Here is a 25,743-nt window from a genome sequence, read left to right as displayed (position 1 = left end):
TTCTGATCTTATTGGCTCTGGCTGCTGGACCTTTGCTCATTACTATACTTCCCACTATGAATTTTTTTTGTTTTACATTTATATCCCGCCCTTCTCCGAAGACTCAGGGCGGCTTACATTGTGTAAGGCAATAGTCTCATTCTATTTGTATATTTATATACAAAGTCAACTTATTTCCCCCCCAACAATCTGGGTCCTCATCTAGAATGTATCTAGAAATAGAGTTATTTACATGTTCTTTACTTCATTTTTATGTGCTTGGTGGCATCTATTTGTACCATTGGAACAAACGTTCTGGTATATGTCAATGTTTTGTTACAAGTTATTTTAATATTTATTAGAAGGTGGGAAATTTGTTCCAAATTGCCATTCTTCTTCCCTCCGTTTTGTAGTTTGAACTATAATTCAGTTGAAAATCCATAGGAAATATGAATCAGGGAAACAATTATAAGGGATTGGAGCAAGGGTGCTATTCAGCAGGTTCTGTCAGGTTCTGGAAAACTGGTAGCGGAAATTTTGAGTAGTTCGGAGAACCGGCAAATACTACCTCTGGCTGGCCCCAGAGTGGGGTGGGAATGAAGAATTTGCAATATCCTTCCCCCAGGAGGATATGGGGAGGAAATGGGGATTTTTCAGTATCATTCCCCTGGAGTGGGGTGGGAATAGAGATTTTGCAGTATCCTTTCCCTGCCATGCTCACCAAGCCATACCCACAGAACTGATAGTAAATGTTTTTTGGTTCAAGATTTTGCAGTATCCTTCCCCTGCCATGCTCACCAAGCCATACCCACAGAACCGGTAGTAAATTTTTGTTGATTCCCACTACTGGACTGGAGGATGCAATTTAGATAGGAGAACATTTTATTTGTCCATTTCCCTTACTTTAAACTGTCTTCAAAAAGTTTTGTTAGTTTCACAGTTTAAAAACACACCAACATATAATATCAATAAATCCTCTAATAATAAAACATTATTAGGAAACTTGTATAATATTTAAAAGTTGCTTGTACTTAAAAGTTAGTAATGATGGTGCCAGATAAATGTTTCCAGGAAGAGTATTCCAGAGTAATCAGGCAATATTAACCATGGAAAAGAATGTTTCAGAACAAATTAAACAAGGACTTAAAACAGTCTGGATCAGCGACTTGAGTAGACTCCATTAAAATATCTGTTATATATTATACTCAGAATGAATATAAAACATATTTGGAAAATGTGCATCCAAATGGAGAAAAATTTTTCAACTATGCATATGTATAACCCTTTATAAGTGTCTTTAATATTATATATATATAAAAGAAATCGAGCTTATTTTATCTAGCTAACCATATCGACATTCTTGACTGACTGGGTTTTCTAGACACTCCCAAAATTATTCTTATTGTATGTTCATATTTTTAAATTGCCATTGAATCCCTTATACATATTTGTGTTTCATGTAAAAGATAAGGAAAATCTTCCTGTTCTCCTTTATACATAATGACCTGTTCCAGCTCACCACTCAGTGTAATATTTATCAAATATAAACTCTGGCTTTTTTTTTTTCTATGTCACTGGAAAAGCTTCACTGATCTAGTTTTTAAAAGTGCCAATTTAACAATGTCATCATAGATTGCCCCTAGTTGCTTGAATCAAGTGAGAAATGATGCCCTGAGATTTTTTTTAATGGTTAGCTTTCTGAAATTTGCTAGCTGACTCATTTCCTGAATCTTAACAGCTTTCTGCAAAAGCAATTAAATTTCCCAAGTCAGATGAAGCCTATAATAAGCATAGCAGCAGCTTGAGCAGTCTGAAATAGGAAAGCTAGTACAGATATTATTCTTCGCTCAGCATCACTTGCTGCTGACACCAGTATTAAATGTTACCAATTGGATGGAAAAAAAGGGAAGTTGGAGCAATAGTAGAAGGTCAGTGCATTTGAAGTAGATCCTAAGTATAATTAGCATAACTTTTAGCATCCTTTAATATTACGTATGCAAAATCTTACTTTTCTCCTCTTTGCTAAGGAACATATTGCTGAGCAGTTTTGTAGTATGTGTGACTTTCAGTGCCTACCCCTTCAGTATTGATTCATAGCGATCTTCTCATCATAAATGTTCTAATCTTTATACTTGTGCTACTTTCATTTTTGTGAAAAATGGAGATCCATGCTTGTTTGGCTACTATAGTTTCTCTTTCTTTCTTCTTCTCTAACATATGGGTGAGACAGAAAGAGGTAAGGTAGGGGATCTCTGCAGAATTTACTGCTGGTGAAGGAAGAAACAAAAAATAGAATTACAGAAAAAGGAATAATATTCTCCTGTCCCAGGCCTGCTCTACTAAATGCCATAAGTAGAGCATGGCAACCACATATAATATAGCAGTGATTATGGTAAGAGTAATCACATTGCAAATTGCAGTGGTGGCCAGAGCCTAAGGAGAGATACATTAGTAGCAGGCAGAAGAATGTGTACATAGTTTGAAAGGCTTTCAGTATTCACATTGAATTTGTGGGCCATGGGTTACCAATGCTATCCTAGTCAGAAACAGAGGTTTTCTTCTGCCAGGGGTGATTGTGTCACTTCATTTCTGCGGACTTAACAAAGATTTGGGAGTCCTTTCTTTTCTGATAGTGGTGAAATCACATAGCACACTACTAAACGCAGTCATGACATATTTCAACAGAATCTGAACCACCTCTTGTGACTGACAGATAATTTAAAAGCCGAAACCATAAGAACAAAAGAGATATTTCGTGGTGTCATGAGAAATAAAGAAAAGAAAACATTTTTGACTATTAAAAAGGTGCCACCTTTCATAGATCAAATGGAACTGGCTGTACCTGAATGGCTGAATTATGTAAGAAATCCCAGGATTTAAACTGAAGGTGACCCCAAGTCAACCAATTTGAGATTGAACCCAACTAAGTCATATAGTCTTATGCCTCAGCAGTAGTGTGCTGACAAAACCCATTCCCTACTTTTGACAAATTATTTGCTTGCGCAGAAGAAACAGTTTTCTGCCTTTTTAGAATATAGTGGAGGAATTTTTACTTAAAATTGCAATGAAGCAGTAGGAGAAGAAAATGTACAAAAAGCAGTAGGAGAAGAAAATGTTTGTATGTGACATCATAATGCATGTTTTGTTATTTTGGCTGACAGGAATTCTAGGGAGGGAAGGAAAGAGCAAACGAACGAAGGAAATTTATTTCCCTGCTTCTTCCCCATTCCCTTCCTTTCTTCTTTCCTTCCTTCCCTCCCTATGGTTCAAAATGAACATTTATGACACAATATTCCTTAATTAAGCAGTATTGTTTTCAGTGGATTTATTCCCACAAAAGATATATATCAAGTTTAAATCAAATTTCCTTAGCAAAGCAGAAGAATTACTAGAATGTGTAGAAATTGTTTTTTCCTCTATATATAGATTTAGTAGTAAAATAGTTACTACTACTACTGCTAGATGTTATTAAATACGTTGTAATTTATTGGGATTCTGAGGCAAAGACTATAAAATACATACCAACAAGAACTGCTAAATAAAGGCAGCTGTTTTTTACTTGACTACTTAATACACTGAACTGAATTCTATAGGTCACAAATAATAACTCAAAGAAAGACCTCATTTTATTTCTTCCCTTTTGGCTATTAAGGAGCTATATGGCCCTTAAGGCATTGCACTGAAAAATTAACTGGAACCAGAAAAATGTAATTTTTACAAGACTTATTAATTCACTAGACAACCTGTGTCCTATTGCATCAATGTTTCAGAGATATTTCCTTACCTAAAGAGAAAAACAGAATGACTACTGGTAGGCAAAAAAAGCAAAACAAAAACAAAATAATGGAAGCAGGAGCAACTTCTGACTGTCTGTTGAGATCCTTCCTTCCTTCCTTCCTTCCTTCCTTCCTTCCTTCCTTCCTTCCTTCAACAGAAAGGGTGTGCAGAGTTGTGATTCAGGAATGATAGGTGATTGCAAATGAAAGGTGTTATGTGGGTTGGGAAGAGTTGTGTATATGTGGTAGAGATGCCACGAGGGTTGCAGAGGGTGCACAGCCAGGCAGAATAGGTTGGGAATGAGGCATGAGAGTTGCCCTGTTAAAAATCATGACAAGAGTTTAAATTAAGTTAAAATATTTTTCCAAATTAGGTATATGCTACCAGTGAATTAGGAAATAAAAGACATGGAATTCAAGATGAGAATGAAGGATAGTGAAATAAAATCCTGTAATTTTGTTTGAGGTAGAGATTAGTGGCTTTTGGGTCAAAAGAGCCTGGCCTAAAATGCCTTGTCAGAAAAACCCCTGATGAGTTTTTGGATTCAAAAATGTTGTATATTTGCAGAGGGAGGTCATGTACAGCAAAACAAATAAGTGAGTTGTATAATTAACACCCAGTAAATTTGTTAAGACAACCCTCCCGCCCCAAATCCCCTGAATAAGAAGAATCTGTCTGCTTGGGGGTGGCAGATGTGAGTTGGTTATAATTTGAAAATCTGTCAAAAGAGAAAAAATAGGTATTATTGATCTTGTAAAAAAAAAGATGATTAAACTAAAATTCAGCAACACAGTGCCAAAGATGTTTTGGTCATTGAAATGATAATAATAATAATGCTGTTGTCATTTTTGTATTCAGACAATTGAGAGCAAGTAGGTTACTTGATACTTTTAATTTTTTTCTCATTTACAAATGCTGTATTTTTTTTGACAGTTATGCATATTGTGCATGGCATTTTCAAAACAAAGATACAGACATTTAAACCTTTATGTCATTTTTATGAAACAGACACTAGAGCTCACACAAAATATGTACAGTACCTCTATATCTTCATATAAATACATTTTCCTTTATAACATATCAGTTCCAATCATCTCATAGTGAAAGGCATCTTTTAAATGCTGGTATATTTGAGATCTCTTTAAAAAATGACATATTTAATGCTAGCCTTCTCCAGCTACAAATTCTCTATAACATTTGTTTTTTAATTACTTTGCTTTAATTGTGTACCATTGTTTTTATGACTGTTTAATCCCGGTGTGATGATATATCCCAATGTCTATTGTTCAAATGCCATAGCTTACTTTCTTAGAGTCACTGGGAAAGTATATTCTTATATGCTTCCCATATTCTTCATTGGCTCAAGAGACCCATATTGTCACACAGCATCAATCTGTGTATAACTATATTTGAACTGAAGCCATTATGCTGATGTGTGTCTGCCCCAAGAGGCAATAGAATTCCAACAACTGCCCTACGGTGTAGCCTAGAGTAAAGTGCATTAATTGTTTTATTGGAAAAAAGATCTCTCTGTAATAAAATTATATGCTGGAAAAGATCAGGGAGTCTGCCCAGGTGTTAGGGTTTTGTTTTTCTCTGATTCAGTACTCCATTATGAAATCCTGAAGACAATTATATTTCCACAATAACCTTGTCATGTCAGTGTGTGATCTGAATAAAAAATTGTTTCCCCTTGGCCCCTTTTTCTGTGTCTTTCAAACAGAAAGAACTAATTAAGGCAAAGCTAAGGGAATTGAATTCAAAGTTTGCATTGCTCATGTGACCTAATCTTTTTACAATGGCATCTTTTGCGATCCGTATAAGAATACATCTTTCTGTGAGCCATTCACACACTGTCTTCTCCAGAAAATCCTCCCAAGAAAAGGAAAAGAATGAGAATTGTCTTGAATGTTCAATAAAGATTTCAGGAAATTGGGATCTATGCAGCTTTGCTTTTTTCTTCTTCACTTTGTTAACATGCAAAAATACTGTATAATAACTTAAGTTTGTTTCATTTGAAAGGACTTAGCTGTTTTTCTATGTCAGAAAAAGAGAAGGAGGGGGACCTTTCAAAGAATAAGATTAAATTGTGGCATAAAAGTCTGTTAAGATGTAAAGAAATGTTGAATTAATGTAGTGGATTAGCAAACAGAGTAAGATGCCAAGAACTGGGATTCATGAATAAAGAAAATGAAGATATTGTGCATTTGGTTTTGTGATTTTCTACAGCTGAAATGAAACTGCTGCATGAGAGAGGGGGGGGGTGGAAAGGAGGGGGAGAGAGAGAGAGTGTTTCAGAGAGTTTTCTTGGGTTCTAAAAAATTAATGAACTGGGATTAATATATAGGAAAAAGCAAATGCTTTCCAAAGAATAGGTATGTGAGTTCTCTTGAGCCAGAAAAGAATAATGCTGGACCCAGCCCTTTCAAAACACTTGGACTGAAAATACAGCAGGCAAAGCTCCAAAGTGACTTAAGGGCTCTTGTCACAGATGAGCTTCAATGTGTTTCTGCTTAAATTAGTCTATAATGTGCATGAAAAACCTACGTTTGGTAAAATGTACATTCTGTTAAAAAATGGCTTTGTTCCATTTTTCTTTTTTGGATTAATATGATCTGCATGTATCATAGTATGAGAGAAGCAGAAAAAAGCACATTTCAGTTCGTATGTGAAAATGGATACATTCCTTGCACTACTTTTCTTCAGATCTTTTCAAGCATATTAAGTGCAAGGAAGTTGTTTTGAGGAAAGAGCAAGAAGTTAGTAAATGGGGCTCAGATTGCTAGTGTTTCCATCCTTAAATTATTTTCCTTCCAGATTTCTTCTTTGGTTTCTGTCATTTTGTTTAATTTGAGAATCAGACTGCCTATATGGAAATGTCATGCTGCAGACTTCAAAACCACAATGTTCAAATGTATAAAATACATTTTTGGTCTGAATATATGACTACTAGAATTTTAATATATGCTGTAACTTCAGTTACATATTTCTGTAAAAAAAAGCAATAACAGCTGCACTACTTAAAACTTTGGAAAAATCAGTTCTGTAAAAATATATAATAATATAATATTTCTGGGGAAAAAGTACAGCAATAAATTTTGTTTTCCGAGAGAATCATTGGGCACATAAAAATACTGTAGTCACTGTGGTCAGGTGGATTTGATATGAATTTGATGGATAGCATTTTCTACATCTTACGTCCATGATGTATAGCATTTTCTACATCTTACGTCTGCATCTTACGTTTCATGTTCCATGATGGATAGCATTTTCTACATCTTACGTCTGCATCTTACGTTTTTTTAGACTATGTCTTATGTTTTCTATTGGTTATGTCCATAATATTAGCCATTTTGATTCTGTATGTAACTTTCTTTTGACTTATATGTGCATTTCTCAGATACATTTAGTTGCCCGCTATTGGAAACAATTCATGTTCAACAGGAGACATTTTATTTTTTTCTGGGTACTTGGATAAGAATACTGACAATATTAGCTTCTGCAAATGTTAAACGTTAGCCCAAATCCACAAAAAGCGTTACTTAAAAAATAACTTTATTAAGTTTTTTAAAATAAAAAAATAATGGAAAACTAATAGTCAAGAGAGAATAGAAGTTAAAATATATTGAAAAATGGCACATAGAAGTGCAATAAAATATAAAACAGAAATAAAAATGCACACAAATAATGACTTTCTTTACAGAAGGTATAAATAAAACTTGAATTCAACTTGCTCTACAATTACAATGTAACATCCGTTTTTGAATAATCTATAAATATTTTAATATCCAAATCAATATGATTATTTCATTTTTTCTACTTTATGCAAAAAGTCCAAAAGAAGCTTTAAATTGATATTAAATTTTGCCAATGTCTTTTGACTAATCAGAACAGTTAAGCTTCAAATTGATATCATTCCATTCTAGGTATTGTCAAATCATTCCACTGTTGGGCATATAGAAATCTTGCTGCCATTATCACATATAAGAACAAAATACTCTGTAATTTTCCATACTTTTCCCATTAAATATCTCTAGTTTGAACTGTACATTAACCTTTAAATTTTTTTGAGTTAATATATGCATTTTAGTCCAATGATTTTTAGCTTTCAGCTAAAAAATCCCTTCTTGGTATATAAAATAAAACCTTCTATTAGAAACAGCCAAAATTCACATGCAATTTGAACCCTATTTACTGTAATTTTTTTAAAATTTGAATTTATATCCCGCCCTTCTCCGAAGACTCAGGGCGGCTTACAATGTGTTAAGCAATAGTCTTCATCCATTTGTATATTATATACAAAGTCAACTTAATTGCCCCCAACAATCTGGGTCCTCATTTTACCTACCTTATAAAGGATGGAAGGCTGAATCAACCTTGGGCCTGGTGGGACTTGAACTTGCAGTAATTGCAAGCAGCTGTGTTAATAACAGACAGACGTAGTCCGTTGAGCCACCAGAGGTAATTACGTAATAATTAAAGCAAGAAGAAATCTTAAGTCTCTAGAATTGTTTTATAAGTTCCTCAAGCCCAGGGGAGAAATCTAAAAATTTTCCCTACTAGTTCTGTGGGCATGGCTTAATTGGTGGGCATGGCTTGGTGGTCAGGTGACTGGGTGGGCGTGGTCAATAACAATCAATAATAAAAATAATAAACAAAGTACACAGAACAATAAGAGGTACCAAAAACCAACTTTCACACTTTATACACACACAATACCAGACAACTGACTCACACACAATGTAAAAGCAGCTGCACCTCACCCAAAATGGCCCCTGCAATAAGCAGGAACCTCACACAGCCACAAAAAAACCCAAAACCAACTTTCACGCTTTACATGCCCACAACACAATACAACACAACTGACACACACACACACACACACAATGGCACATACAGGTTTGTGAGATTTTGTGTGTTTGTGTAGTTAGAGTAAAACATTACAGAAACACACCAAATCTCAGAAAGCTGCACAAATATTTTATTTTATTATTTTATTTTATTTATATTTTTAGATAAAAGCAGCTAAATTTAAAACTTCCTTAGCTTTAAAACTTCCTTAACTTTAAGTTGCTATGTCTAAAAAAAAATAAAACTCCTAAAAAAAACCCCAATTAACTATTTTTTTTAAAGCTCCCCCCCTTACATACCCAATTCAAGGGAAAAGGCAGGCAGATTGAGTTGCTCACCGATGAGATGGATTGCAGGCAGGCAGATTCAGTTACTAGCTGATGCAATTGATTGCAGCAGCCAAAGCAAGGCTGGAATAGTGAGTGAGACCGAAAGAAGCAGGAAGCTGCCAGGCAAGTGGGGATCGGGCGATTGGGTGGGCATGGGCATGGGGGGGGGGAGATATTTTTGCTACCAGTTCTCTGAACTACCTACCCCCATCGCCTGATCCGGTCCAAACTGGGAGCATTTCATCCCTGCTTTAGCCCAATAAAAATCAAAGTAAACGAATACAATATATTAATTTTTATGGATGTTGCACCAAACTTTGTAAAGTTAGACTCCTTAAAGAGATTCCATAAATGGGTTTGTTAATAAAGTTGAAGTGACTTGGTCCTTTATAAATGTTGCAAGTGAATGCTGAGAAAATTTTGGAATCAAATCCCTAGAGAGGAATTTAAAGTTTCCCTGGGTAGTGAAATTTACTTAATGTAAAACAATCAAATGAATATATGGCAAGATGAGAAACTGCTAGGAGGAAAACTAAAAGTATATATTGATTGTTACAGAAGCACAATTGATTAAAGACAAGTTAAGTCAGGAGACGCAACATTGGTGCATTAGGGCACTGGTGTGACTCCAGATACCTCCTTTGAAGTCTGACATTGACTTATTTATTATATGACTTATATGGCTGTCTATCCCATATAATGACTCTATGTGGCTGATGATCTGAGGTTTTTTTAAAAAAACGACTGGAAATAATGGGTAATGGGCATGTTTCAGAACAAAGTAGTAGCCTCTAGTGCTTCATGTTGATTTTCAGGAATACCTTTGAGCTCACTAAGGCTCCATCTTGGGAGGCTAATTACTTTATATTAAAAAGGTAACAAAATCAGTGGACCAGAGGAACACTGTCAATATAATTTACTTGGACTTCAGTAAGACATTTGATAAAGTAGACCATAACCTACTACTAGATAAAGTAGAAAAATGTGGGTTAGACAGCATCACCACCAGATGGATTTGTAACTTGAGTGCAGAACAACTGCGCTCAATGTGTAGTCCTCAATGGAACTCCATCTACATGGAGGGAAGTATGTACTCTCAGTACAGTACAAGTCAGGGGTGAAATGCTCCCGTTTGGACCGGCTCACCCGATCCGGTAGTGATGGTGGTGGGTGATTTGGAGAACCGGTAGCAAAAATCCCTAGCCCCGCTCCTTTCCCCTGCTGAGTCAAGCCATCATCAGAGGGTTTTTTAAAAACTTTTAAAAGCATTTTTTCTTCAGCCAAAAACATGCCTTTAAAAGTAAAAAAAAAGCCTTTGATGATCCTGAGGCTCAGATGAGATCATCAGAATGCTTGAAACTCTTTTTTTAAACAACCTCTTCGGCTGAAGAGGTTGTGAAAAAAAAGGTTTTAAAAGGCTCCTCTCCGCTGAATTCTTCATCACCAGAACCTTAAAAAACATGTTTTCTATAAGTTCTTCAGCTGAAGAGCTTGTAAAAAAACTCCTCTTAAAAGGTTCTGGGCTGCAATGAGGCACTTACCTGATTACTACTCCTTTCGGGCTGGCAAAGCCATGCTTTATATCAGTTGCATTAGCTAGCAACTGAATCTGCCTGCCTGCAATCCATTCTTCAGTGCTTCCTCAATCTGCTTGCTTTGCTAGCTGAGGAACTCTGGGAATTGAAGTTCACAAAGCTTAAAGTTACTAAGGTTGGAGACCCCGGATCTAAAAAATATAACTAAAATAAAATAATCAAATAAAATATTTGTGCAACTTTCTGAGATTTGGTGGGTTTCTGTATGTTTCACTCTAACTACACAAACACACAAAATCTCACAAAGCTGTATCTGGCATTTTGTGTGTGTGTGTGTGTGTGTGAGTCTGTTGTGTTGTGTTGTGTTGTGTGTGTAAAGTGTAAAAGTTAGTTTTTGAGCTTTTTGTGGCTGTGTGAGATTCCTACTTGTTGTAGGGGCCATTTTGGGTGAAGTGCAGCTGCTTTTACATTGTGTGTGAATCAGTTGTGTTGTGTTGTGTCTGTATAAAATGTGAAAGTTGGTTTTTGGTACCTTTTATTATTTTGTATACATTGTTTATTATTTTTATTATTTATTGTTATTGGCCACGCCCACCCAGTCATCTGACTACCAAGCCACACCCATCAATTAAGCCATGCCCACAGAACCAGTAGGGAAAATTTTTAGATTTCACCCCTGGTACAAGTATAGTACCCCAAGGCTCTGTTTTAGGTCCAGAACTCTTCAACATCTTCATCTATGATTTGGTTGAAGGGATAGATGGGGAACTCATCAGACAAGCTGGCAGGAATAGCTAACATTCCAGAAGATAGGCTTAAGATACAGAAGGATCTTGACAGACTTGAACATTGGGCAGTATCTAACAAAATGAAATTCAATGGTGAAAAAAGTAAGGTTCTACATTTAGGCAAGAAAAACAAAATGCAAATGTACAGTTTATGTGGTATCTTGCTCAATAGTAGTAACTATGAGAGGGATCTTGGAGTCCTAGTAGACAGCCATTTAGATATGAGCCAGCAGTGTGCAGCAGCTGCCAAAAAGCCAACACAGTTCTAGGCTGCATAAACAGAGGGTTAGAATCAAGATCACATGAAGTGTTAATATGACTTTATAATGCCTTGGTAAGGCCACACTTGGAATACTGCTTCCAGTTTTGGACTCCACGATGTAAAAATATGTGGAGACTCTAAAAAGAGTGCAGAGAAGAGCAACAAAGATGATTAGGGGTCTGAAGGCAAAAACATATGAAGAACGATTGCAGGAACTGGGGTATATCTAGTTTAATGAAAAGAAGGACTAGAGGTTACATGATAGCAGTGTTCCAATATCTCTGGGGCTGCCATAAAGGAGAGTGAGTCAAGCTATTCTCCAAAGCACCTGAGGGCAGGACAAGAAGCAATGTGTAGAAATTAATCAGGAGAGAAGAGCTTAGAATTAAGGAGAAATTTCCTTACAGTTAGAACAATTAATCAGTGGAACAACTTGCCTCCAGAAGTTGTGAATGCTCCAACATTGGAAGTTTTAAAGAAGATATGGGATAACTATTTGTCTGAAGTGGTGTTGGGCAGGGGTGAAATTCTGACAGGTTCTGGAGAACCGGTAGCAGAAATTTTGAGTAATTCAGAGAACCGGCAAATGCCACCTCTGGCTGGCCCCAGCATGGGGTGGGAATGAAGATTTTGCAATATTCTTCCCTCAGGAGTGAGGTGGGAATGGAAATCCTTCAGTATCCTTCCCCTGCCATGCCCACCAAGCCATGCCCACCACACCCACCAAGCCACGCCCACAGAACTGGTAGTAAATTTTTTTGATTTCACTGGTCTATGGTTTCCTGCCTAGGCAGGGGGTTGGACTAGAAAACCTCCAAGGTACCTTACAACTCTGTTATTCTATTCTATATCAGTGTGTGAGTGACTGACTTACTCATTGTTTTGTGCATGACAACTCTTTCACGACGGCCATTTCCTAGTCATGCCTATCACTTTTAGTCAAAATTCAAGAAATGCCTTTGATTGAAAAAGGTCATTGATACCTGGACCAGATTGTAAAGTTAGAAACATTAAAGTGAGCTATAAAGATTGGCAAACAGCCACTATTCTTTTGGTCTTTGCCATCTATAAAAACTGCCCTGGTAGTTTTCTCTGTTTTGAATGGCTTTTAGTGTTGAACACTTTTCTATCTTTAATTTCTGCTTAATTAATTGCTTCAAATACACATTTGTGGGCCACTATTCAAAACATTTTCTTCATTCTATGCAAGGAATGAAAAGAGATTTCTACACATATAAGATTATAGGTGTAATTGTAAGCTTGCTTGTTAAAAAGGCTTTCATTGGATTTAAAATTGTATCTCCCAGTTGAGCAGCTTGCAATCAAGAACATGATAACTAGTTCATTACTTGGCTGGTTGAGCGGTAATTATTCATTTCCTTTTGAAAATGTCCATGGATCCTCATATGAATAAATAAAAGAACCATTTATTATCCAACTAATCTTTCTTTTCCCCTTTCCTCTCTCTAAGCATGCAAGATTGGATACCACAAAGCCTTTTCAACAGATGTTGCCTGTGCCAAATGCCCACTTCACAGTTTCTCCATCTGGGAAGGTTCTACTTCTTGCACCTGTGATCCAGGCTTTTTCCGAGCAGAAAATGATGCTGCCTCCATGCCCTGTACTCGTAAGTCAGATGCCTTCATTTATTAAATTTCCTCTTTTTTTTTTCCTGCTGTTTCAATAATTTATACATGGAACACTCCCCAGAGACGAACATCTTCCTATGAATGATGTCTTGTTAGTGACAGGAACGTTCAGTAACAATTCCCTTTTAAACGAGTCAACACAGCATGTCAGCACCAGGTTCTCTCTCTCTTGCACACATCAGAAAATGAAGTTTGCAATTAAATTACAATATGTAGGTCAACGGTGAGAACAAGAACTCCAGCATTTCCCTCCACTTTTTTTTTATGACTCCAGTACCTGTACTGTACGAGTGCCTCAAGGCTGCATAATAAGGAGCAATTGTAGGCTTGCAGATCTTACTTGAAACAGAAAATGGTGGTGGTGGGGAGATACTTGAAAAAAAACAATCGTGTAAAAGTTGATTTGTAGTAGCTCTAAATTGGTTTTTGTCTGGCTGCTTAATCTGTCTAATGGGTAAAGTTAACACACTGTTTTAACATAAGAGCTGATTCACTCAGTTACTTTTACACAGTAAAGTTGCTGCCTGTAGGGCAGGGGTACCTGAACAAGAGCTATATGAATTACATCCCAAAGACTACTCCCAAAACAGGTGAAGCTAGAAGTAAGAGACTGAACCAATAGAATAAATTAGGATAGCAAATAGGCTAATTATTCTTATGTCATAATTATGTTAATTTCTTAGCATATTAAGAATTAAAATTTGGTGGCTATCTTTGAATGTGCCACAAGCCTAAAATAATTTAGGGTTATCAGGAAATCCAGCTCATTATTGTTAACCTCTTTCTAGAATTAAAAAGATAATGATTATTTGCTATGAGCCCGGCTAAAATTCTGAAGAGGGTTAGTGAAGAATAAATGTTTTTAATAAGCAAATTTATTTATTTATTTATTTTTATTTATTTTATTAGATTTTTATACCGCCCTTTTCTCGAAGGACTCAGGGCGGGGTACAGCCAAAAGATAAAAAACCAATATATATAGAATTAAAACAAAAAATTTAAAACAAAGCATATTACAAAATGGCCGACATATAAAAATTTAAAATTTAAAAACCCTAAAATAATTTATTTATTTATTTATTTATTTATTTATTTATTTATTTATTTATTTATTTATTTATTATTTATTTATTTATTTATTTATTTATTTATTTATCATATTTATATACCGCCCTATCTCCCTAGGGACTCAGGGCGGTTCACAGGCAAATAAAAATACATATAAATACAGAATAAAATAACAGTTAAAAAGCTTATTCTATGTGGCCCAATTTTTTAAAAAACCATATAAATAATAAAACCCATTAAAACCAATATAAAATTTAAAATCTACTCCAGTCCTGCACAAATAAATAGATGTGTTTTAAGCTTGCGGCGGAAGGTTCGGAGGTCCGGAAGTTGACGAAGTCCTGGGGGGAGTTCGTTCCAGAGGGTGGGAGCCCCCACAGAGAAGGCCCTTCCCCTGGGTGTCGCCAGACGGCACTGCCTAGCTGACGGCACCCTGAGGAGACCCTCTCTGTGAGAGCGCACGGGTCGGTGAGAGGTATTTGGTCGCAGCAGGCGGTCCCGTAAATAACCCGGCCCTATGCCATGGAGCGCTTTAAAGGTGGTTACCAGAACCTTGAAGCGCACCCGGAAGGCCACAGGCAGCCAGTGCAGTCTGCGCAGGAGAGGTGTCACATGGGAGCCACGAGGGGCTCCCTCTATCACCCGCGCAGCCGCATTCTGAACTAACGGAAGCCTCCGGATGCCCCTCAAGGGGAGCCCCATGTAGAGAGCATTGCAGTAATCCAGACGAGACGTCACGAGGGCGTGAGTGACCGTGCATAGGGCATCCCGGTCTAGAAAGGGGCGCAACTGGCGAACCAGGCGAACCTGGTAAAAAGCTCTCCTGGAGACAGCCATCAAATGATCTTCAAAAGACAGCCGTTCATCCAGGAGGACGCCCAAGTTGCTCACCCTCTCCATCGGGGCCAATGACTCGCCCCCAACAGTCAGCCGTGGACTCAGCTGACTGTACCGGGATGCCGGCATCCACAGCCACTCTGTCTTGGAGGGATTGAGCTTGAGCCTGTTTCTCCCCATCCAGACCCGTACGGCTTCCAAATACCGGGACAGCACTTCGATAGCTTCATTGGGGTGGCCCGGTGTGGAAAAGTACAGCTGGGTGTCATCAGCGTACAGCTGGTACCTCACACCGAAGCCACTGATGATCTCACCCAACGGCTTCATATAGATGTTGAACAGAAGGGGCGAGAGAATCGACCCCTGAGGCACCCCACAAGTGAGGCGCCTCGGGGCCGACCTCTGCCCCCCTGTCAACACCGTCTGCGACCGATTGGAGAGATAGGAGGAGAACCACCGATAAACGGTGCCTCCCACTCCCAATCCCTCCAACCGGCGTAGCAGGATACCATGGTCGATGGTATCAAAAGCCGCTGAGAGGTCTAATAGGACCAGGGCAGAGGAACAACCCCTATCCCTGGCCCTCCAGAGATCATCCACCAACGTGACCAAAGCCGTCTCAGTGCTGTAACCGGGCCGGAAACCGGATTGGAACGGGTCTAGATAGACAGTTTCATCCAGGTGAAGGGGAAACTGATGTGCCACCATACTCTCTAAAACCTTCGCCGTAAAGTGAAGGTTGGAGACCGGACGGTAATTACCTAAAACAGCCGGGTCCAGGGAAGGCTTCTTGAGGAGGGGCCTCACCACCGCCTCTTTCAAGGCGGCTGGAAAGACTCCCTCCAACAATGAAGCGCTCATAATCGCCTGGAGCCAGCCTCGTGTCACCTCCTGAGTGGCCAGTACCAGCCAGGAGGGGCACGGGTCCAGTAAACACGTGGTGGCATTCAATCTACCCAACAACTTGTCCATGTCCTCGGGAGCCACAGGGTCAAACTCATCCCAAACAATGTCAACAAGACCGCCCTCAGATGCCCCATCTGAATCGCCGCAATTTTGATCCAGACCGTCCCGAAGCTGAATGATTTTATCGTATAGATAACCGTTAAACTCCTCAGCACGTCCCTGCAACGGGTCATCCCGCTCTCCCTGGTGAAGGAGGGAACGGGTCACCCGAAACAGGGCGGCTGGGCGGTTATCTGCCGACGCAATGAGGGAGGAGGTGTAGCAACGCCTCGCTTCCCTCAGTGCCACTAGGTAGGTCCTACTATAGGATCTAACTAGTGTCCGATCAGCCTCCGAACGGCTGGATCTCCAAACACTCTCTAGGCGTCTTCTCCGGCGTTTCATCTCCCTCAGCTCCTCAGAGAACCAAGGAGCTGGTTGAGACCTGCGCCGGGTCAGAGGCCGCAAAGGCATGACACGGTCTAAAGCCCCGACCGCGGCTCGTTCCCAAGCCGCGACTAGTTCTTCAGCCGTGCCATGGGCAAGATCCTCAGGGAATGGCCCAAGCTCCGTCAGGACCCTCTCCGGGTCCATCAGGCGCCTGGGACGGAACCACCATATTGGTCCCGTCTCCCTGCGGTGTTGGATGGCGGTCTGAAAATCTAGACGAAGGAGAGAGTGATCTGACCATGACAATGGTTCAATGACTACGTCTCCTAAAACCAGATCACTCATCCACTGACCAGAGATAAAAATCAAATCCAGTGTGCCTCCCCCAATGTGGGTGGGGCCATCCACTACTTGAGTCAGGTCCATGGCCGTCATGGAGGCCATGAACTCCCGAACCGATGCTGATGATGTGCCGGAAGAAGGCAGGTTAAAGTCCCCCATGACCATAAGTCTAGGGGTCTCAACCGCCACCCCGGCAACCACCTCCAACAACTCGGGCAGGGCTGTCGTCACGCAGCAAGGAGCCAGGTACGTGACTAACAGGCCCAACTGACCCCTATGGCCCCACTTCACAAGGAGGGATTCACAACCGGCAATCTGAGGAACAGTGGTCTCTCTCGGCTCCAGACTTTCTTTTATAACAACCGCCACCCCACCACCCCTACCTTGATCCCTCGGTTGATGGAATGCTCGGAAACCTGGTGGGCACATTTCCCCAAGGGGCACCCCCCCTTCAGTGCCCAACCAGGTCTCCATGATGCCCATAAGGTTCGCGGAGCCCCCCTGTATAAGATCACAAATGAGGGGGGCTTTGTTCACCACGGACCGAGCATTGCACAACATCAACCGAAGGCCCAAGCTCTGAGGATCCTGACCATCCGGGGAACGGGAGAAGTCCAAGGGGTCGGAGCGCATGATCGCTTTCAGACATCGAGCACGCGCTCCCAGAAATCGATATGACCCCTCGCTTCCGCCATACCTGCCTCTCCCACTTACCGTGTCAATAGAACCACCCTCACAAATAGGAACACACTCCTCCCCCATAACCTCCGAACCTAATAAAGAAGAACCGCCGTGAGCATGTGCAGGAACTGGCCCCCCACCCGACGGGTTACCCCCATTACCCGCCCTTACCCTCCCACCCCTTAAAAATTCCCTCTCTAAAAAACCCCACAAGCTCTTCTTTTTCGCATGCCACTTCTGTGGGTCCCAAGACCCGTCATGGAGGCCGGCCCTCGATAGTGAGGAGGGCCATTCCTGTGAGGCGGGGGCACCTCGCAGGCGCAAGAGTTCACAAGAAGTATAATGCGTAGCAGCTGAGGATAGAAATCGGCAGTATAGAGGCTCCATCTCCGAATGGCAAGATGATAACAGATGGTACTAGTCCAGAATGGGGACAAACAAAGAATGGAACACCAATTGACACTGAATGACAGTCTAGATGATAATCTGTCCGGTGCATAGTCCAAACATCCTGGAACAGGGGGTGAGGGGAGATGGCACTCCGGTCGCTGGCCACGTCTTCCTCCGTCTTCCTCTGTCCCCAAATAAATCCCTTATCTCCCCCAAAAAGTCCTAATAGGACCAAAAATGGCCATAGAAATCCCAAAAGGCCGAGGAGAGGCATGGGTGATGTTATCACAGTCACAGACTGGTTACAGGGGAACAACTCCGGGATGCCTCCATCATCTCCCCGCAGTCCTCCAACAACCACCTCCAAACATGGCCAGGAATAAATCCTAACCATTCCAGAGGCCAGGTCTCTCCAGACCTCTCCCTCCAAGAGGCGAAGCCCATATAAAAGGCTGAACCTCTCCGAGAGGCTGGAGGATGTGAAGGCTGCCAAGTCCACAGTCCGGCAGCAGGGAGAAAGCCCAAAAGCCAAAAAGCCATGGCAACGAGGCAGATGGCAATAATAAGGGTAGATGTAATACCTCCGCTATCATCCAGATCGTCCAGGGGGCCATAGGCCCAAGTTGCAGAGGCAAGAACCCGAAAAGTCCGGAATCTATAATCAGAAGACGGGCCGGGAAATGAGCCAGAGACTAGAGACCAGCCGGCTAAAAGAATCGGCCGAGAAATGGCCGAAGAAAAACGCCGACTCATCGCCCCACCTCCGAGCCTAAAACATGGCCGCCCAGGTCCACCGCTTGCCTATCCGGCCTCGTTCTCAGCAGCCATGTATGTGAAAAAGTCCGAAGACCTCTCCCATGACTGCCAGAGATAAGATCTACCGGGCCGGGGACAGCAAGCAGCTAAACGGGCGGCCGAGGCATCGCCAGCATCGGAGGGGCCTCTCCACGCCAGAGCCGAATCTTCAGCGCTGCGCCATCTTGCGCATGCGCAGAGCCCGATAATAATAATTATTTATTATTTATTAAATTTAATTATTTATTATTTATTATTAATTATTTTTAATTATTTATTATTTATTAAATTTATTTATTTTTAATAAATTTATTATTTATAATAATAAAACCCCAATTAAAAATTTAATAAAACTATTAAGCCAGTCCCGCTTGAATAAATAAGTGTGTTTTTAGCTCACAGCGAAAGGTCCGAAGATCAGGCACTTGGCGTAGGCCAGGGGGAAGTTTGTTCCAGAGTGTAGGAGCTCCAACAGAGAAGGCCCTGCTCCTGGGGGCCGCCAGCTGAAATTGTTTGGCGGACGGCACCCTGAGAAGACCCTTTCAGGGTAGTTCTGGTAAATGATTTTTTTTCACACTGGATCAGGAATCATAGTATGCAGTTTGCAAAGTATCCTTTTGATTCTAGTGGCTAGAGTCCAGGGGGCTGCAACCTTAAACACTGAAAGAGCCATTTGGACTCATTTCCCACAGAAAAGAAAATCCCGGGAGCCACAAAACCTGGCTGGGTGTGGCCAACCTGATGTCACTCACTCCCCCCCAGTCACATGACCCCCAATCACACCTACTCAGGTTTTGTGGCTTCCCAGGGTTTTCTTTTCTGTGGGAAATGGGTATCTCTCTCTCTCTCTCTCTTTCTCCCTCCCCCCCATGTGTGTGTGTATGTGTGTGTGTGTGTGTTCCTTCTTGAACCATTTCCAAAAAGAGGCGAGGGTTGGTTTCTTTGGTTTTGTTTTGTTTTTGTTTTTGCTGATATTCTTTCTTCTTCTTTCGGTGCTTTTAACATATGATTTAAATCAAGAGTCATTTCAGGTTCCCAGATATATGAAGCTCTTCATTCCCCTGCACCACTGGCTGGCCCCGCCCCTTGCCCTCCCCTCCCAGTCACTCCTTGCCTGAGAAGGTAAGGGTGACAGTGGCAGATGGATACTCGCTCCATATTCCAGGAGCAATGCGGCCCTATACTTGCCTCTTCTTCTGGCCCTTGTTGGTGCTGCATGCATCTCGGTTGCTCGGGGTGATGCATGACTTTCTCTCTGCCCTGAGAAACTGGCCTGGCCTGCCTGTGTCTGATGAAGGTGCTCTCGCTGCCTCCATGGCCTGCTTGCTGGTCTTGCAACACCTTGCGCAGCACACTTAAATTTACTGTGCTTCACAATGGGGGAGATGGCGTTCCCTGTTTCTCCTGGAGCCCATTACAACATGAAGCATCGGCTGCAGCCGGGCCAGGCCAGTGTCTTGGGGCAGAGAGCAAGCCACGTGTCTCCCTGGGGGACCAATGCTCTGTTTCGTAATGGGGTCCAGAAGGAGCAGGGGACACCATCTCCCCCATTGTGAAGTGCACTAAATTTAAGTGTGCTGTGCAAGGCGCTACAACAGCAGCAAGCAGGCCATGGAGGCAGCGAGAGCACCAGCATCAGCCATGGACGGGCCATGTGTCTTGGGCAGAGAGAAAGTCATGCTGTCAGGGTTCCAAGTAATACCTCCAAAGTAATCTAACTCCGAGGCTTGAGTTTCCTCAAAGCTAATTTTTATTAAGAGATGTCATATTGGCACATCTGGGAAAACCCAAATCTGAAGGCTTCTGGGTTTTCCTTACCCAAAATAAAGTTCAAGTCCTTGCCATTCACCCACATGTCCACCACACAAACCAATCAGGTATCTTCCAGAACAGAAGATACTTCCCCAGGGCACAACGGCCTTGACTGTCTAGGAAGAATTTTATTTTGACTACATATCTTCTTCACTCTATACAGTCCCCCTCCCATTTTCCCACAGTAGAATTTGTGGCAAGCCTGAAGCCTGAAGGCTCAAAGATAGAAAGATCACTTTAAGGGCTGACACCTGTGTCTCCCTGAGTGACTGAGGTGCATGCAGCACCAACAAGGGCCAGAAGAAGAGGCAAGCACAGGTCTGCTTTTCTCTCGCTCTGGAATATGGAGTGAGTTGCCATCTGCCTCCATCTGCCTCCATCTTGCCTTTCTCAGGCAAGGAGTGACTGGGAGGACAAAGGGCAGTGCCAGCCACTGGTGGGATCTGGTTTGGCAGGGAGCCACAGCAAGGGGCCCAAAGAGCTGCATGTGGCTCCAGTGCTGTGGGTTGCCAACACCCAGGCTAGACTATAGTTTTCATCTGCTTTCCATTTCAAAATCACCAAGAACTGTACATCAATTTTTAAGAGTTTTGTTTTAAGGTGTTTTAAGGGCCATAAAAAGATGACTTAGGTGCTAAATGTGGTTTAGTTTCTTGCTCACTGGTGGTGTCCACAGAAGAGATAAGGCGGGAAGATAATGACAAGTGTATGGCAATCATATCATGCAAATGATGCAAATTACATAGTTGTGTGAGACAGCTGGATGCAAGTATGCGGTGGCAGAAGTTTTATGATGCTGTGATTGGGTTGAGTCATCTTATTGGTGACAATATTGTAAACTGCAGATACCATTGTTGTCTTCTTCTGGTCAGAGGCTTCAAAAAATCGACATACTTCATTGGTGGTATAGATAAAAAGCCCTTATCTACTATCTGTAGGTTACAGGTAGTTACTAATGAAAGTTTTTTCAATTAGGAAGACCCTAATCCATATCGAGTTTTATATGTCGTAAGCTGCACCTTGCATTTGGCATAGAAGGATGCAAGATTTTCTGCCTTGTTTTGAGCCACTTCAAAAATGCTAAATGAATAAATAATTAAGCTTTGTATATCAAGAGCTGTAAAATCATAAATATTTTCTAGAATAGTTTTTTTGTTGTTGAAAAGATTAATAGGTGCTTCTGTATATAAAGTTCCTTTTCTTTCTAGATCAATGGCAAAGAAATTAGCTCTCTAGAAATGGCTGAATCCTTTGGTACTCCTATCATGTTGTGTTAGCTAACTCTCTGAAAATTCTTCACTAATATCTGTAGTAACAGAAGTTCCCACTCCTAAAGTGTACCCTTCCCCTCCTTTCTTTCTTCTTCACAGCCATAAAAGGTCTGTTCACACCAAGTTCAGTATCTCTGCTAGAATGAATTAAACTTGATACACATATGCATGTCTGCCTGCCTGATTGCCTTCCTCCCTTTAAAATCTCAGGGAGTAGAGCAAACTTTGAGGATACATGCTGAGTTGCAAGATAGAAGATTACATCTTAATTTGTCAAGAATGCTAGTAGCAAGCAAGAGCAGAGAAGTGGAACTTGGAGCATGTTCATGTCACAAGGGCAATGATTTCATTGTCCTTGGACTACTCAATTTATGAGCAAGAGCACTGATGCTGCAGTTCTGTATAACAAAATCCAGCTCATGTGTTTGTATGGGAAAATTCAGCTGCTTCTTTCATAAAACAGTCAATTTAATTACTCTGATACTTCCCAAAATGGAAATTGGATGAGGTACTTCTTAGTACTAGTAGATCAGTACAAAGGTCAAAGCAAGATTGATGTTTAATTAGAACAAATTAAACTGTATTAGCTTTATTAATCCATATTCTTGGATTCTATTTAACTCTGAATATCCTGAATATTATCTAAGCAGAGCTCAAGGGACAAATCCAAACAAGTTTATGTTACGCAATTCAATCCTGACCAGCTGGGCTTCTTTTTTGTTTGTTTATGTGTTTTTACCTGTTCCCCTCCATGTCTTACATTGATGTACTCTTAGTTCTATATACTGTCACATTCCTTGTTGCTGTAGAGAATAGAGTAGGGAAATGTAAATTTGTAAAAGTAAAAGTTACAGGTCAAATTACAACAATTGCTCCAAAATGTGGTTTTTCTACTCTGACTAATCCCTGTCTCGAGGTTTAGGATAGCTACAATACTCCTTGGGAAGCAAGTGAGGCCCTCCAGAAGGGAAGAAACTGACTCAGCTTATATTCTGTGTAGTTACTATATACAGGAAGACAGATCTGTCATGCTTACTTATTGGAGCAATCAACACTTTGTAAAATGCTGAAAAAGAATAGGAAATAGTCAAGGAAGTTAAACACATGTTTTAAGGCATGGAATAAAGATAGAATATAAGGAAAAGACTCAACATCAGATATATTTTTCACATGTCACTCTATCTTTGCAATACATACTTGGTTCCATCACATCCATTTATTGATTCATACACTGTCTTTTCATCTTTAAACTTCTTACCTCTCTTTCAGAATCACATAAATTTCAACCAACAAATATTTGTCAGTTTTCTTCTTCCTCTTTGACTCAACTCATTTATTTTTCCTTCATACATGTGGCTTCGATTTCTCTGCTCTATTCCCTTTATAAGGCCATTCTCAAATCAATATACTTTTTTTCATTTTTGTATCCAAGCTACATTCATTGAGGGCCCATATATTTTTCATTCTGTTTCTTTTTCTTTTACTCTCTGCTTCTTAAGTGTTCCATTCCCACTGCATTCAACTTTTTTTTATGACATACTGAACTCACCATCCTTATAACAAAGTGGGCAGAAACATGTTCTTACAGAAGACCATTTTCATTTGTTCAATATTCAGTCTTCAGAAGCGATCACAAGCTACTATCTATCTTTATACTGCCTATTACACATCTTAAAATTTCTCCACTCATTACTTGTGTTACCTTTTTCCTATATATGTATCCTTTGCAATCTTTTCCTCTATTTTCTCTCCCAAACTCAACTACCTTGGTCTTTCATACATTAATTTTCTCATGCATGCTTGCTGTGTTGTACATTCTATTTTCACTGCAAGCCATTCCATTTTCAGCCAGTTTGTATCATCATACAAACCAACTACCCCACCAAGATATATTTAAATTCACCACAAAGACTCCTTATGTATTTATCTGTAAACTCAGTAAGCTGTGAATGGACATCACCCATTCTGTCTTATTCACTGCTCAGTGCTGAACCATTCACTAAGCATTTATCTATTCTTATGAATTCTTTATTTTGATTATGTATTCCTCTCATTACATTCAGCAATCAACCTTAAATCCCATAATTGCTCAAATTACCCCATAATTCATGCCTTATCACATCCTTCCCTAAATGAACAAACATACTATGAACTTTTTCACATTTATATATCTCTAAGTAATCTGCTAAAGAGCAAAAACTATTCAGCACACCTCCCTGAGGTGTATAAATACACACTTATTTCCCAACCTCTGCTTATTGCCACTTCTCATACACATTAATCAGAATTTTGTGCATTCAGTTTTACCTTTTTCTTTATTTAGAAAAAACAGCATTTTTTTTCAATTTTTATCAAGCTTTAGTTCTTCACACTAACATTCATAGGGCTTATTTTGCCTTTTAGTTTTGATCAAAATGTATTTTTAAAATTATTATTGTTATTTTAACTTCCGTTCACTCTCCTGGAAGCTTCTTATTTAACTTTCTTAATTCACTTTCAAACAACTTTGTTTCCATTAAAATCCATTTTTTAATGTTTCGCCACTGTCTTGCTGTTTCTTTATCACTTATAAGTTAACTGTTAAGTTTATAAAGAACATTTTCTTCCACACATAGTCTTTCATTTAATCTTTTGTAGCAATTATTTTCTAATATACATTTTTTCTCTTATGCATAGCCTCTTTCACCTCATTATTTCATTTTTCTACTTTGTCTGAGTAGATATCCCCCTTCCTTAGTTCATTTTTTTTTTCATTACAGAAATCCAGACAACTACTAAGAGATATTAAAAACTTTTCTTTTTCTTTATACCACCGTCTTATGATTGCCTGGAATTTTTCAGTTTGCAAGTATTAGCTTTAATACAACTGCTAACAGTGATCATATTTAAAAATTGCCTTGCTGTCTGCAAAGTTACAGCTGCCTTTAAATCAATTTTAAAAACTGACTTTTAAAAATTATTTTTTCCTTTCATTTCTGTTTCAATGTCAGTTTTCTAAAATCAAAATTGTAGCCTTATTGTATACCTACAAGGTCCTAAAGAAAGGACGAACTATTTGAATTTTTCACAATTACGGTTGATACTGTTGACTCTCACTGTTGTTGTTTTTTTTAAAAAAAAATAGTTTGGCAGTAATGGTTACAAGGATGTTTGAGCAAATCTGTAAGACTTCTTGAGTTATTTGGTTGAAATAATGTTAGACATATAATGATTTAAGAATACAAAATTATTATTTGATGCTACTTAATTTGGTTAATTGAGCAGATTTTAAAAAATCAATCAAAGGTACATTTATGTTTATATACTGATTGATTGTGATTTGTTTATCTATATGGTATATAGGAATGTGGCTGGCAAACATTTTAGTAGTTGAATATACAATGACGTTGGCACTTTCTTAAATGTAACATGTTGATAATGTTTAATTAGAATCTTTTTGCCTTCTATCCTGATTCTTATCTTCATTTATAAAAAAAGGACAACAGAATGGAATTGAAATTCTGTCTTCCAAACCAATGTACCCCATTGCTACACAATTTGTTGCTATATCTTTCTTTGGAACCTTTCTGTTTGCTGAAAATCTGTATATAGCTTTGCATTTTCATGTCTGTTTCAATTTCAGGATAGCCAATCCTTCAGATTTTCAGCTTCTACCTGAAAAACTTTATAACATGTCTCAGTTTTTATTAATCAAAACTAACTGGCTATTCTGTAGCTGAGGTTTCAGATCAATTTTGATACCTCATGGTTGTTATTAGCAAAGTTGAAATCTTAAATCTTAATAAAAGAGATGTTCTGGAAAACGTAGCCCTACCCATTTTGAAGAATAACTATGTTGGTGAAAGCTGGTTTTACTATAGAAATCATTGATTTATCTTCAAATTTTCTTCAGGTTTCTTCTTTCACAGTGAACTATGTAAATATGACCAAATGATGTTTTCTGATTCTACATTTGTTTTTCAAAGATTTACATTTTTTACCTTCTTTAAGCTTTACTTCAGTTTTAGATAATGCCATATTTAAACTGTTATTTCTTTCTTTT

The 25,743-nt window shown here is 39.6% G+C and overlaps 1 protein-coding gene across 1 annotated transcript in view; it reads left to right on the top strand.

Moving 5' to 3' along the window:
- Positions 1-25,743, top strand: part of EPHA4 (EPH receptor A4) — a 182,043-nt gene that overhangs the window by 53,937 nt on the left and 102,363 nt on the right. The window contains exon 2 of the mRNA XM_058188074.1: positions 12,993-13,148. Coding sequence (XP_058044057.1) covers positions 12,993-13,148 — 156 coding nt within the window. The remainder of the gene's footprint in view (positions 1-12,992; positions 13,149-25,743) is intronic.

Source organism: Ahaetulla prasina, chromosome 6, assembly GCF_028640845.1.
Source record: "Ahaetulla prasina isolate Xishuangbanna chromosome 6, ASM2864084v1, whole genome shotgun sequence".
In the NCBI taxonomy this organism is placed as follows: Eukaryota; Metazoa; Chordata; class Lepidosauria; order Squamata; family Colubridae; genus Ahaetulla; species Ahaetulla prasina.
The sequence above is the reverse complement of the archived record's forward strand: the minus strand, read 5'-3'. Positions and strand labels throughout refer to the sequence as shown.